Source organism: Papaver somniferum, chromosome 11 (assembly GCF_003573695.1).
Source record: "Papaver somniferum cultivar HN1 chromosome 11, ASM357369v1, whole genome shotgun sequence".
In the NCBI taxonomy this organism is placed as follows: Eukaryota; Viridiplantae; Streptophyta; class Magnoliopsida; order Ranunculales; family Papaveraceae; genus Papaver; species Papaver somniferum.
This window is the reverse complement of record NC_039368.1, coordinates 42,516,672-42,532,232: the sequence shown is the minus strand read 5'-3', so window position 1 is coordinate 42,532,232 and position 15,561 is coordinate 42,516,672. Positions and strand designations below refer to the sequence as shown.

At 38.2% G+C, this 15,561-nt stretch overlaps 1 protein-coding gene and 1 long non-coding RNA gene across 2 annotated transcripts; one reads left to right on the top strand and one right to left on the bottom strand.

Annotated features, from left to right (window-relative positions):
- Positions 1 to 10,326: 10,326 nt before the first annotated feature.
- Positions 10,327 to 11,497, top strand: LOC113320620. Its single transcript, XR_003346206.1, has 3 exons — positions 10,327 to 10,504; positions 11,203 to 11,277; positions 11,373 to 11,497. It is a non-coding gene; the product is annotated as an uncharacterized LOC113320620 (long non-coding RNA).
- A 2,194-nt stretch (positions 11,498 to 13,691) lies between these two features.
- Positions 13,692 to 15,275, bottom strand: LOC113322778 (two-component response regulator ORR9-like). Its single transcript, XM_026570924.1, has 5 exons — positions 14,873 to 15,275; positions 14,661 to 14,764; positions 14,496 to 14,573; positions 14,309 to 14,379; positions 13,692 to 14,190 (listed from the first exon to the last, which is right to left on the bottom strand). Exons 1-5 carry the CDS (start codon positions 14,973 to 14,975, stop codon positions 13,830 to 13,832), a joined length of 717 nt encoding a protein of 238 aa, XP_026426709.1. The 5' UTR covers positions 14,976 to 15,275; the 3' UTR covers positions 13,692 to 13,829.
- Positions 15,276 to 15,561: the final 286 nt, after the last annotated feature.

Below are 15,561 nucleotides of genomic sequence, written 5' to 3'. Positions count from 1 at the left end.
ATCAACCCATAACCTAGGGTTTAGGTTAGGTAATAAGTTGATGGGATAAAGGGCTAGAATGATGGGGGAAGCTTTCAATCACGTGTAGGATGATGACGGAGGTGGTATGGTGGTGTCAGGGTTGGTGGAGCAGGTGGCGGAGCTGGTGGTGGTGGCAGCGAGTTGGTGGAGCAGGTGGAAGGGGAAGGCTCTGCTGTGGAGAAGATGGGTTCGATGGAGAAAGGGGGAGGGTGCGTTTGTTTGAGGTCTAGGGTGTTCGGCACTTGGGTGTGAGGCGAGTGCATCGATGTTTGATGTTCAGCGAGACTAAGCCGTGTGATGTGGAGCTGGTACGTAGATCGGACGGTGATGCGGAGGAAGGCGATGAGCGACCGTAGGATGAGGAGATACAACGAAACGAACGGTACTTGATGGAGTTAGGTACTGTAGTGTAGGGCGGAGATATCAAACTTCGATGAACAGCAAGGGATCAACCGTTGGATTCAACTACCATCTAATCTGAAGGATTGGAATTTCAGCGCTGTGGTGCTTGGCAGAGACTTCAGATTTTGATGCTCTATGAAGGATCGACCGTCGGATGCTTCTGAGAACTGATCTGATGGCTGAGAACGGAGGCGTTTTTGTGTATGAGGTTGTGCGCACCATTCTTCGCGGTTTCCTTGCGTGATTTCTCCCGGCTTTTCACTACTTTTCTGCTCTTTTCGCTCCGCGACTCATCCGAACTTTATTTATTACCTAGAAATGCAAAATTAATTAAGAAAAATATTTATTCTTGAAAACAATGAAAATACAGAATATGGGATAAAATGTAGAATTAATGCACAAAAGATGAGTTAAAATGCCAACAAAAAGGGATAAATATATACAATATTTGGCACTCATCAAATACCCCCAAACCTGAATTTTAGTTGTCCTCAAGTAAAACAAAACTAAGGAAATCCTAACTATACCACTGTCGCTGGTCTCTCGAATGCATTTAGCGTATGCACTAAGCCTTTTAAACCACTAAGTGTCCCTAGTGGACGAGTTGAAGTCTCGTGAAGGTTTGCTTAGAACGTACCTACAAAGTTCTAGGTCAAAATATAAGCTCAGATTCCATCAAATGTGACATGTGCAAAACAGTTTAAGCTCACAGCAAAATGGAGATGTCAATCTAGCTATCAAAGGCACAATCCTAGCACTGATAACAAAAAAAAGACATGTGATAAGAGTGTAAAGTGTATCTACACATGTGTAAAGAAAGATCTGAAGTTATGACTACTAATCACCAAGAGATAGTTTCTCAGGCTAAGAACTGAGGTCGAAATCTAGCTAGCTGTCCGGACTTTACGAGAATTGTGAATGAGTTGGAGGTATTTCACAATTACTCGCGTTGTACATCAATGGCATACACCCTCCTTGCTTATTACAATGAAACAACAAAATGACTATTTACATGACTCTTATTTACATTGACTATTCTCTTTTATTTTTGGAACAAGAGATGATGGAATTGATAAATACTTGATTTTTTTTTTTTTTCTGATTTTTTTTTTTTTTTTTTTTTTTTTTTTTTTTTTTTAACAAGAAACACTTTTGATACATATACAAAAGGAAACAAAAATTACATGACACTTTGCAAGAGGTAGCCCTTTTTGATGCACCCAGTTAAATTCGATGGTTGTCTTTCTTAATGTAACCTCCACCTTCTATCCCAACCAACCAAAGAACAAGCTAGTCAAGTTTCGTTCAGTATTCTAAAGTGATTGGCAATCGTAACTTCCTATCAAACACCTTGAAGATCGAGGCCATACATGTATTGGTAGATCGTGCGCGTGCAAATTTCTTATCACTATGTGAATTGTGCTAGAATCAGGGTGCCTAAATATCTAGACTAAGACTCCTAAAAAATACATATTTGCACAAGAGTCAACATTTCAAGGTAAATGAGCTCCATTTTTATGATTTTTTTCATTTTTTAATTTTTTAATTTTTTTGAATTTTTTCATTTTTTCAAAAGAAGAAGGAGTTCGTTTTCAATTATAGCATATTATCAAGTATCTACTTTTCACCCCCAAACCTAAACTAAACATTGTCCTCAATGTTTCAAAATATGAACAAAATTAAATACAACATATGAAGAGGATCATGTTGAGTAGAGAAAAAGGAAGAGAATACCCGATTTCGGCGAAAGCAAATTAGAACTCCGTTATTCAAGGAAAAAAAAATCCAACATATTTCAGCCGAGATCATATTGGATTAGCAAAATATATACAAAAGGAACAAAAAGGTTTTAAGAAATTTTATCTACTGGATTATATACAAAAATTCACCATACACTAACAATCTAAAGAGTTGAGGATCAACCCAAAAGACAAAGTGTAGAGGTTTCAACAGCTTCACACAATAATAATATGGTAGGCATGCAAGTGAAGCTGTGAAACAAAATGAGCTACCCCCAAACCTGGATTTTACAGAAGATATAATTTTGAAAACAAAATCGCGCAGTTTCGGGGGTTCATCATGCAAAAGGTCTAGCTCAAAGTGAACTGTGCTAGGGACGGGCAAACATGCAATTTCCAACTGTGGTTCCTCAAATGTATTATACTTAGAAGCAAAATAGTCCAAGAGGACTTGGGAAGCACACAGTTCCAAACCTAGATTAGGCATTCTCAGAAAAATTGGTTTTACAATATTGGTACAAACCAAATCTAGGTTGGGTGGAAGGCCATCAGATTGTGACTCATGTAGGAGAATAGGCACGTCATTATCAATCAAATCAAAATCTCCTAAATCATCTACACATGTCACATCATGCTCACAATCATCAATCAAATTAGCAAGTCCACAATCAGAATCATCAACATCATCAACAGATTTGTCCTCATGCATCGGCAATTCAATGGAAACATCATATGGAATACTAGAAGAGATATCATTCATTAAGGTCTGGGCAGAGAAGCCTAATGTATTTGAACCCAAAGGTTCCATAACATCATCAGTATAGACATGTTCTTCTAATATAATATCATAATTATTATCATCCTCAACAAAACAAGAGTGTCCTTCCCTAAAAACTATAGTGTTTCTATTCCACTCATTTACCTCTAGATTAGGTTCATGTTCAATATGACTATCATGAGTAGGGTTAAAAACACTATTTTGATAATTAATTTCATTAGGGATAAAAATGCTGCTATGATCATTCAATGTATGCATTTCTAAACTAGCAGTGTTTTGTTTGAGGAGATTGATGTTTTCCATTATAGATTGCATACAAGGGCTCATGTGAAATTGTTCGTCCTCCCCTTGTGGTGATTGATACATGGGTGCATGGTCGTTAGGGTCTATAAATGGTTGATCGCAACCTTGAAAAGGTTGATTATGGTCCCAATAACCACCATCATAATAATCTGTAGGTTCTACAAACCTTGGAATTTCTCCAGTCCGCCTAAATTCATGGAAAATATAGCAATTCGCAATAGTGTGGTCTAAGCCATCACATGCGGGACATGCATAGATTTCAGGTTGCCTAAGAAAATTAGATGTGACAGATTCCTCATGTGATTGCATTTCTAAAGCTGCGATTCGAGCTTCTAATTGATCGATCAGAGATGATTGTGTGGGTGAGGCACTAGCAAAATGTTCATTTTCACGTTGTGGCGAATGATGCATGTGTGAATAGTCATTAGGGTTCAAGTATTGAGGCTCGGGACTTTGAAAATGTCCATAATAATTCCTATGACTATTGACATCATGGTCTATGGGAGGTTCATAACGTGAAGTATGTCCACACGCAAGTTCTCTAAGGGATTTGTTGTATTCCCCAACTGTAGACCAAGATCTAGACATGATTGGGCTCAAAAGCTAAGTAACTATATTACAAAGCCCAAAATTTGGTTTTTAATGGGTTTGGATTTTTGGGAAAAATTTGGTTTTTATGGGAATGAAAAACATTTGGTTTTTGATGGGAAACATTTGGTTTTTATGGGGATAACCCCACTGTTTTGGTTGTGCTTTGGTGAGGCAATGGGTTTGGAGAACTGTTGTGAAACAGAGCCCAACTTTCGGCCTAGAGTTTGGGTACACGGCCCACTAACGACTTTAGTAAGCCCAGAAACTAATGAAGCCCAGCTGAGTTGGTAGGTTCAGTTAACCTTGTTTAGGTTGTTTGTTGGGTTTTTGAAACCCAAAATTTTGATAGGGACAATCCCACAGTTAAGCTCAAATACAAACCCAAAAGTTAACTTAAATTACAAGCCCAACAAAAAAATGGAAAAAATTATTACAAGCCCACAAATTAAAAATGGAAGCCCACAGGTTGGGTTCTCTTAATGGGTTTAGGCTTACCTTTGAAGCACAGCCCAGCTGCTCAGTTTGGTTGCAAAAGCCCAGTTGGGCTTTAGATCATCCTAAGCTTTGGCTTTTCTGAGGCCCAGTTGGGTATTTCAGTTGCAAAGCCCAGTTGGGCTTTGTTCTTTTTCAGCTGCTTGGAATCAGCCCAGTTGGGCTTTGGATCATAGCAACAGCAGGACCAGCAGGGGGTAGCAGCAGCTTTCCTTTGCACAGCAGCAACAGCTGAGGCACAGCAGCAGGATCAGGAGCAGCAGCAGGAGAAGCAGCTCAGCTCTATTTGGGCTTCACAGCAGCACATCAGCACCAGAGGTTTGTTCTCAGCCTCACAGCAAGGTCACAGCAACAACAGCAGGGGCAACAGCTTCAGCAACAGGAGCAATTCAGCAGCAACAGGCTGCAACAGCAGCACCACAAGCACCTGGCAACTCAGAGAAGAGGTTCAGTTCCCAGAATGATGCAGTTGAAGCAAAGGAGAAGAGATTATGCAAATGATGCAGATGCACTAGAGGTGGTACTAAGTTACAGCTACAGATGCAATATGCAAGATGAGTACACTAAGATGCTTATCAGAACTACACAGCAGGTATGAGCATGCAAAGAACAGCAAGAAAAACTTCAAAAACACGGCAACCAAGTCCCCGGCAGCGGCGCCAAAAACTTGATAGGCCTCAAAGATATTATATTTAAATGCAAAACATTCCCCGGCAGCGGCGCCAAAAACTTGGCAGGCCTCAAAGAGGTGTAAAAAATTAAGCGCAATAAAAACGGGGGCCTACAGTAATACCGCAAGTGCACGGTCGTCAGTTGTAGCTCGTGCAAGTACGGGTCGATCCACAGAGATCGGGAGTGTTTGGAGTTTTCTAGCTATTTTGGGCTCCTAAATTGTTGTTGTTGGGCTTTGAATACCCTTTGAGTAAATTGGGTTGAACTGAGCTTGGGCTCAGAAATGTGGACTATGGGCTTTAGGTCTTAAACCTTGTTTTGGGCTTTTGGGTTGAGCTGGGCCTGTGGTCTTTCAACAATTTACAATGGGCTTTTGTTTTGGTCTTCTGGTGAGCTCAAGTTGTGCTCTGGGCTTTTGGAATGAAATGTACTGGGCATGGCTATTGAACTGGGCTATGGGCTTGAGTGCACAGCAGAGCAGATGCAAGCAGTAGCAGCTGGGGCTAACAACAGTGCTGCAACAAGGGAAAACAACAGCTGCAACAAGGGAAAACAACAGGGAAAGGAATGGCAGCAGGAGAGGAAGCAGTTGCAGCAGCAGTGGAAGGGAGGCAATGCAGCAATGCAGAGGAAAGCAGCAACAGCAGAGTTGCAGGGCAGATGGGTTGCAGCAGCAGCTGCACAAGCAGTGCACAACAGCACAAGGCCAAGAAAACAGCAGCAACAACAGTAGGAAGAAAAAAAAAACAGCTGCAGCAACAGCAAGGCAGTGGAAGCAGAAGCAAGGAAGAAAACAGGGCAAAACAAGGCAATAAAGCAAAGGCAATGCAGTAAATAAAACAAGACAATGACTAACAGCAAAGAACTATGCAACAACAATAGAAATGAACCAAGGCCTAAGCCAAGGGCAGGGATGATAATGAAACTAATATGGTGACAATGCAAGGCCAAGGGAAGAATACATGCATACAAATAGAATGGGAAGAGAATTAGCTTGCTATGAGCACTAATTTCTCCCAATGCTCAATCAACACAATGCACCTAAGCATACAAAAATGGAATGGCAAGATAATCAGCTTGCTATGAGCACTGATTTCTTCCATTACTCAATCAGTTCAATGCTTCAAAGGTAACTAGCCTAGCATTCCATCAAACTAACAGCAGTGAACTAAACATTAACATTACACAAACATCAACAGGAACATAACAAATTGACAGGGTATGAAACCAAGCACATTAACAGTGAACAACATTAACCTAACATGATAAACTAACACTAACAGGAACTCACAAAACAGAATGTAACATAAAATTGAAAATGAAATTAACATGAAATTAAAACTAACATAAACCTAGAATTGGACTATAACAGCATGGATTAATCAAAACAACAAGCATTAAACATGACATGAAATTAAAGAAAACAGCAAATTTAAACATTAACATTAACTTTAAACTGAATGAGAAATTAGAACATCAAATTATAAGAAACCCTAAAATTAAACAGTTGAAATTGAAATTAAAAGTGAACCTAACCCAAATTGGGTGGTTACTTGGCTAGTCCAAGAACACCTTCTACACCATACCCATCTCTTCTATTTATACAAAAAATGTAAACAGAACCCTAATTTTCGAAACCCTAATTTTCAACAGTGACCTAGGGATCGATTTTGTAACCTGATTTGATGTGATGAGACCATTCCATCTTCGACCCATGCTTCCACTTGTTCTCCTGTATCACCTCCATGCATCAATTGCTTCTCTAGCACACGTTAATCCATCAACCCATAACCTAGGGTTTAGGTTAGGTAATAAGTTGATGGGATAAAGGGCTAGAATGATGGGGGAAGCTTTCAATCACGTGTAGGATGATGACGGAGGTGGTATGGTGGTGTCAGGGTTGGTGGAGCAGGTGGCGGAGCTGGTGGTGGTGGCAGCGAGTTGGTGGAGCAGGTGGAAGGGGAAGGCTCTGCTGTGGAGAAGATGGGTTCGATGGAGAAAGGGGGAGGGTGCGTTTGTTTGAGGTCTAGGGTGTTCGGCACTTGGGTGTGAGGCGAGTGCATCGATGTTTGATGTTCAGCGAGACTAAGCCGTGTGATGTGGAGCTGGTACGTAGATCGGACGGTGATGCGGAGGAAGGCGATGAGCGACCGTAGGATGAGGAGATACAACGAAACGAACGGTACTTGATGGAGTTAGGTACTGTAGTGTAGGGCGGAGATATCAAACTTCGATGAACAGCAAGGGATCAACCGTTGGATTCAACTACCATCTAATCTGAAGGCTTGGAATTTCAGCGCTGTGGTGCTTGGCAGAGACTTCAGATTTTGATGCTCTATGAAGGATCGACCGTCGGATGCTTCTGAGAACTGATCTGATGGCTGAGAACGGAGGCGTTTTTGTGTATGAGGTTGTGCGCACCATTCTTCGCGGTTTCCTTGCGTGATTTCTCCCGGCTTTTCACTACTTTTCTGCTCTTTTCGCTCCGCGACTCATCCGAACTTTATTTATTACCTAGAAATGCAAAATTAATTAAGAAAAATATTTATTCTTGAAAACAATGAAAATACAGAATATGGGATAAAATGTAGAATTAATGCACAAAAGATGAGTTAAAATGCCAACAAAAAGGGATAAATATATACAATATTTGGCACTCATCACCATTTTCCCCTATTCTACTTGCTATTAAACCTATGCGCTCTCCTCGTCTGTACTCCTGTTTGGAGTTAAAGATACTAGCCCAAATAGGTATTTCTATTACAACTTCAGAAGATATTTGCATTCCAGGAAAGGCTGATCTAGCAGATAAAACATTCACGTAAGGATACCAAGGTCCATTAAGTGTTATCCATTTGAGGTCATCCGCTATTATAAAAGTGATAATGAACAGATTTAGATCTACTTCTAGGGTTTGGAAACCTATGTTGAGACCCCAAATGTGACGTAGAACCCCTCTTATATCTTCAGTTTTGTAAATTTGTGTGGAGAAAACTCCAGCAAGAATGCTATTCTCATTAATGCCAAATTCTCTCATTAAGGCAGGAGGAGTTGGTAGAATACCAACATTCGTGTATTTGGCATATCTCTGAGCTACTGAGAGACCACTTAAATGTTTGTAGAGATCATAACTACTCATACTGACTCAGGAGGAGAACAAAAGAAGAAGAAGAAAGGAATTAAGCATTCAAGGGGAGAAAGAAATAAGGTAAATGAAATGAAGCAAGCAAACAGGCTGAAATACGTACTTATATAAAAAATTCTTAAAAGTTGTCTACTATCTTCCAACAACAAATTTTCTCGAAAAAACTAACCTTAAAAAAGTGAAAAGGAAAACTCGTTTTAAATATACCTCGACTAATCAAAGAGCGACAACCAAAATTAAGATAAGACATGCAGAGTTTCAATCAGATTGCAGTTAATACCTCGGTCAATGTTAAATAGGCTAAGAAACTGTCTTTAGATGATAAGTCACTAAAGCAGGGTTTTAAATGCGAAAACTCATATTATGGTTTTACGTTTCATATTTAAACCAAGACCTAATACTAGGGTGTATAAGTTCAAGAAAATATTGTAATCTCAAGAATCAGAAACTAGACAAGACTAGAGGAACCAAGCAGGGTAGGTTCATGCTACAGCGGCTAGAATAGCCTAAATCAGAAGATAGAAAGGTTGAAAGGTGTCTAGATAAGTGTGTTTCTCTTAAAATGATATGCCACTAATCAAAGAAAAACTGACGATTCGAAGAACACAAGAAGAAGAGACGTCTGAAATACATGAACCAAAACGTATGGAGAAATTTTGGATTAAATGCAGTAGAGAAATCAAAAGGTTAATTTTACTATAAAATCCTACTTCAAGAACAAAATTAACATAGCATGATTAATCGTAGAAAGAAACAAAAACAAAAAAATGGCTTGTAACCATAACAGAATTCCATTAGGAGCTCTTATTTCATCCATAAAGGTCATACGATGCAAGGAGGGTTAGCTTCATCGAATGCAGTATTTTCGGTGTACCATCTGCAATCGTGAAGCTTTCGTGTATCCAGCACAAGCTCAGATATTGGCTCTATGCAATCTAAGTGAAGAGGAGAATGAGAGATCGGGCAGGCGGGCTATCAAAGATCTACACATTCATTTAACTACTGGGATTCCGGTGACCGCTAACTACTTTGTAGCTGAATATCCTCCCAGTATGGACTATGCCTATGTCCATGAGAAATCGGCTATCTATCAACAAGAACGAGCAGGGGGATTGATTGAAGTCGGAGATTCAGAAGAAGAGGTTTGAAATGAAGGAAGAGGGGATCAGAATTAGTAGGAAGAATGGATCAGTATTAGTAGTTTACTAAATTGTATTTTAATTTTCTAAAGGCGCTTCAGAGATCTACTGAAACACCCTAATGTCTAAGAAAAATCTATAAAGGAAACTGAAGTTAAATAATGAAGGAAATTTCAATCCGCAATGCAAAGAAAATAAGAAGAAATATCCAAGGGAGAAAGAAAACAAACTAGTGAACAGGGTTCAGAGAGATTAAGAAAGATTAATAGTATTAAGTGATCTTAGATAGGTCCTCAACCACAGCTACATCAACCTAAAAAGAAATACAATTTAGACATGATTGAAAATATAACTAGATCCTTATTCAAGATCTCAAACCACAGTAACTACACGTCCTATGAGCAAAACAATTTAGAATTGCAATGACTGTGTGAATGCATCAGTAAGCTAATTGGGTATGATAATAATAGGGGAATAAGATGCTCCGTTAAAAAAAAACGTTCATGAGTGATAAAAATTAAAGTTATGCAGATGCTCAAGTTGTAATCCAGATTAAAGCTTTCAGAAAAGACCGAATCAAGGTAGCAATTGATACCCCTCCCCCACCCCCCACCCCAGCTTGAACCCTATCTGGCTTTGGATCGAAATCCAGATGGTAGATTACTCAGCCCCCATAACCAACAGAGAAGGAAGAATTGCTGATAATGATGAAAGGAAGGAGATGAAGAAATATAGTCGTTGAAGAGGAGAGAGGACATAGCGAGAAAAAAAAGCTTGATGATTTTGGAATCGGTAGAAAATTAACATCACGAGATTACCATTTTAACTACCGATTATAATTTTCATAACACAAACCAGCATACATCAATATAAACTACCGATTATAGTGTTGTCTACCGATTATTGAAAGCATTTTAGACATTTCAAAAATTTTGAGATAAAGGATGGCTTTATTTTAGTTTTGGGTGACACTATTTCGTCTTATTGGTTGCCCCTAAAGACGCCGGGTCCTTTTTAAGTTTTAACCCCAGATGTTTGAATAAAATTGAAAATAAAAAAAATTCAAAGAAAAAAAAAAGAAGTTAAACCCGTGTCTGGACTCTGGATGAAGAGGAAGAGTACCCTCGGTGCTCCTGTAAATTTTGATCATCAGAAAAGAAAGAGAGCCGCAAGAAGAGAGAATATTATTAGGGTTTTCAAATTTGTATGTCGAAGCTAACAGGTGTGTATCTAACTCCCCAATAATAAAATTTTTATTTACTTTTGATGGTTTTGGTTAAAATTTAACTGCGAGTATAAATTTACGAGTATTTATTCATGAATATAATAAAAGGATCCATAAAAAAGCTTCAATTTTAGCTTGTATATACACATATCTTCGTTTGCTGCTGCAAAAGTTTGATGATGGAACGGGTTTGCTGTGTTTTACTAATGTTATGGGGAAATTTGGTATCTATGCATGTTTCTGGAATCAGGAAATAGGAAAGATTGGGGGGACTGCATATTATGTGCCTACCTAACCTGTCACTCATAACTATGAGATGTGATGCAATAATATTAGTTGCCCACCTGATTTGCATTTGGCTTATATACTTGAATTGCACACACTTGACTTGGTAAATAATTATCAATTAGGTTTGAATTATGTTTTAAAAGGAAATCTTTTCTTGCTAATTCAGAAGATGGCACTGAGAGCTACAGGAAGACTACTATCTCAGAGACTCGCCATCGGAGTTTCGAGGAACTTTAGTGCGAAAGCAGTATCTTCTGAAAATGTTCAGAAAAAGATGTGCTACTTACTATTTTGACTCTGAAACTTCGAGTGATGCTAAACTATGCCGAGTTCGTTGTTGGTTCTGAAAATGCTATCTATAAATCCGATTTTTTAAATCCTAATTTCCTGTTATCGTGTTCATGCAGCTACTGGATGAACGTCGCTAGAAAATGATTTTGGCAGAAATAAGGGCTCTTACGGCTTCTGCTGAGAACAATATTGTAAGCCCTTTTCTTCTCCACTTCCTGATTGTTAGTTGTGGGATATTATTGTATGTGCAGCTTGATACTAATTGTAGATTAAATGTCTTCGTTAGGCTTATTGGGAACCACTTGCCGTCAAAGGAAAAAATACGTACCTAAATCGAGTCACCGTTATGTCTTTGTTTGCCATATGTATGACGGGTGACCTCATCCATACCGAAAAAACTGGCAAGGCAAGTTGTTTTTCTCTTGTGCGTATTCCATCTCTCTTCATATCGTGCTCACTGTGTAATTTGTTTTAGCTACATTCTCATTTTATGATGCTTATTAGAGCTGGCAAAATGTTCCCTTAGAACCTGTTTTAGATAGGCATTCACTGTAACATATATCTGTTTTGTTTTTGTCACTGCTGTCTTTGTACTATTCCTTTAGATAAGTTTTTATGTCTCTGGTGATGCAACAATACCTGTTCTTGATGTCATTCTTACATTTGTTGCAGGTATTTATGTTTTGATCATCTTATGGAATGGGTTATTCATGTCTTCTGGGTGTCTCCTGGTTTCCATTGAGGCCTAAAGCTAGGGATTAACTATATTATATTTGACAAAGTAACTATTATTAGTATCTAAAGAATTCTATAGGTATTGTAATCTCTGCATCTTCTTTTCTTACTAATATCTGTACTTCTGTGGTGATACACTTGTGTTAATGTGTCTTAGCTACTTTATAAGAGAGTTCTTGTTGTGTTTTCCTCTTTTTCTTTTGTTTGAATGTTATCTTGCGTGTCCCCAACCAGCGCACAGTGTCATATATAGTTTCTATGGTCCGAGTTTATGCACAATACATCCATTTACATACTGCTCACATGCTTACCGCATGTGACTTTTATGCATGACTGCGGACCCTCACTTTTATTACTAGTAGTATCATGCCGGTTTTAATGAAGCTTACGATGCGGGAAAAGTTTCCTGCATTAGACATTGGTGAATCCCTTCCTCTGCTGTGTGTATTTTTGGGTGCAATCACTCCGTTTGGAAATTGGGAAGGCTTCAGATGGCTGGTATACTTAGTGGTCGATTCGTGTCATTAAGTCAAGTCGGGTGGTAATCAAGGCGCTCGCTCTACCACAAAGGGAGGAACGGGGTCAACTGCTTCAATCAACCTTGGTCTTTTGTCAGGTAAGGTGGACCAAGCTTAGACTCTTGATTATCGTCTGCGCTCAGTCGGCAGGCAGGAGAGAATTCAACTCTTGATTATCGTCGCCGCTCAGCAGACAGGCTGGGGAGAATTCACTAATAAGCCAGCCAATATCTGGGATCCTGTCGAGGTAAGTGTAGCAAGTCAAATCTGGTAACCAGCAATACCCAGACAATCTCATCTGTTACATGTCTGAGTACATGTAATGAGCAATGCGAAGTTTACCACGAGGAAGAATATCCTGCATTATGATATGCGAGTATGTGACTGGTGAGCCAAAACTTGTAATGAATAATGGTTACGAGAGGCATTACACGGAACAATATATTTGTTACATGACGGGTATAATGAGCGACCCACGCGGGTAGAATTAAATTATCAAAACTCCGTGCATCCGAATGATTGTTTACCAATGGGTTTGGTCTTTTGCTGTCATCAGTGTGATCTGTGAATATGTAAATTAGCCTAAAACGAGGTATTGTAAATTTGTAGCAACGGAAGGAACAGAAAAATTACAGCTTCAGCAAGACGATAGTAAACTGTGTCAGAATGTTCTCGATGCTGGTTCTGCCAATGCAATCTGCCAATTTGGAGAATATTTAATCACTTAAACGTGGTAGTGTAAATTTGCTAATCCAAGTTGGGACTGGATGCATCAGCTATTTAGGCTTCCTAGAGATGGTCCTTCCTCCTAATTGATTAGAGAACGAGTAAAAGAGTAGCTTCCAAACCTGACCAACCTTAGTTTGGACACTCTCTTTCTTCTTTGCTGAAGCCTTCGACTGTAGCCCGATAAGATGCTGCAAACATAATATCTGAACCAGCTTCAAGGTAATCAAAATGCACTATTCTAACAATTGAGGAGAATCAATGAGCCATTTAGGACTCCAAAAGGGGTCATTCTTAAAAAATTCAGCGGCGAAACCACCATCGATCACAGCATAATTACCATTATCTTTCACCAAGTTGCAAAAGATACGGACCTGGTAGAGTACTTTACTTAACTCCTAAAAAATGTTTGTCAATCATGGAAATTACCAATCATCATGTTTGGGCATGGCAAAAGAAACCATTTTGTAGGTTTGACTCTGGTTTTCTGAAGAAGAAGATAAAAGACATAATTGACAATTCTATGAAGCTCAGGCCAGGGGATTAACGTTTCGACTTTTCTTTTTTTAGCACAGCAAAATTGGAATGAATAATTTGATGTAAATGTATACAGGGTATCCCACGGATAAAAAGGATCATCTTTTTTTGATCACATATCTCTCTCTCTACATATCTGTTCAACCTCTTCTATCAACATGAACAGAATATTTTGTTTTCTTAACAAAAGAACAAAAATTAAAAAATGGGGATTAACAGTCTATTAATCACACCATTGTTAAACCAGTAGTGTATCTTGGTCTAGTTCTTTCAGGTGAAACCTCTTCTTCCATTGTTTTCCTCTTGTTATTATTGTTAACTTGCTCTATTTCTATTGATGATACTTGTTCCTTTTCTGATAGTACCTCTGTCAGACATTGTTGCTGTGGCTCTAATATGAGAATTGTGTCATCAACTACTTGAACATCTTTTCCTTGTAGTTTTTGTTCTTCAGGTGGGGGCGGTAGTGGTAGATTTGTTTGTAATTGTTGATCTTTAGATTTCCCTTTCCATACAGGTTTAAGCTTTTTCACATCAGATAATTTTACTGGTTTTAGAAAGAATTCTTCTGCACCTTCTTCTAAACATCTGTAAAATTAAAAACAAAGTACAATGAAAATCTGGGTCTCTTTATTTTTCGTCAAGTATGAAAACCAAAATGAATAGTAATCATAATTCAGCAATGGTGGTTCCTGCCGAATTTTACCTGCTAATTCTTGAAGGTACATTTTCAGATGACATGATTACAACAGGAATGTCTTTGAAAGATGAAGATTCCTGAAATCATTACAAAATCTAATGAGTATCGGCGACAAAAAGATTCTGTGTCCAAAAGGAAAAGAATATAAACAAAAACGAGAAGAAGGGACAAAGGATGTAAAATGAAGATGTACCTTGATTTTTTTTAGCAAATCATAACCTGTCATTCCGGGCATACAGTAATCTGTTATTATAAGATTCACTTCTATTTCCTGTAAACAAAATTAGAAATTCAGAAATTAAAAGAAGAAACAAAAATGCAATAAAAATGAAATTCAGACATGTTAAAAAAAACAAACCTGATGGAAATCTGAGGAAACAGAAGGTGGGCTAAGGTTTCTTTGTTCATCTTCTAGTAATCCTAAAAATTGAAGAGCTTTACTTCCCGAGTCAACAGTGGTAACTGCAGATATGATAAGAAAAAAATATTAAGGAAAACAAGATTACAGATTAACCCAATCGAACTTGATGAACATAATTTGAAATTTGATGAATGAATGAATGAAATTACCTTGATAAGATGAGGTTTTGAGGAGTCTTTCGATTAGTTTTCTATCAATTATACTATCATCTACTGCTAAAACATGAAATTGGGCTTCTGCGGACATACCCATTGAATGAAGAAATGATGAAAGAGAGATAGAGGTGTTGGAAACGGTGGTTGGTTGTTATTGTTGTTAAGAGGAAGGAAGAAATAGAATAAGGAGGGAGGTGGGAAAATGATGAAGGGAAAAGAAATAGTATTGTAGAAATACACGTTGTAAGTCTACAACAAAATCTCAAAGCAAAGAAAGCAAGATCCGACCAGATTTCATCCAAAATCTTCTAAAATTTTCTTGGTTTTGGGGGTTGATTTTTAGAATTAAGGAACAAGCAATGGACCCTCTCTCATACAAAACTTCCTTTTTAGCAGCTCATGCTCTTGGTTTTTAATGATGTGAGAATTTTTGAACGTACACAGTATTTAGAGGGTGTTTGATAACTAGAAGTAAAAGTAGAAATATTTTTGCCTTTTCACCAAAGTAAATTTACTTCTCATAAGTAAGAAATAAAATCACTTTACTTTTTTAAAGTTATACCTTTTGACTTATATAATCCGGCTAATTTGAGACGTAGCACTTTTTTCACCCGCTTGAATAAGAGGGACAAAGGGTGTTTAAAAATGGTGAAAAGTATTAAGTTATCTTTAAATCAGATTTT

What these genes read in the sequence shown, in the direction of transcription:
- LOC113322778 (XM_026570924.1), bottom strand. Translation starts at nt 14,975, where the DNA reads ATGGGTATGTCCGCAGAAGCCCAATTTCATGTTTTAGCAGTAGATGAT. An exon ending in TTTCCTCAGATTTCCATCAG is followed by an intron (nt 14,574 to 14,660) that starts GTTTGTTTTTTT and finishes TTTTGTTTACAG; the next exon opens with GAAATAGAAGTGAATCTTAT. An exon ending in GTACCTTCAAGAATTAGCAG is followed by an intron (nt 14,191 to 14,308) that starts GTAAAATTCGGC and finishes TTAATTTTACAG; the next exon opens with ATGTTTAGAAGAAGGTGCAG.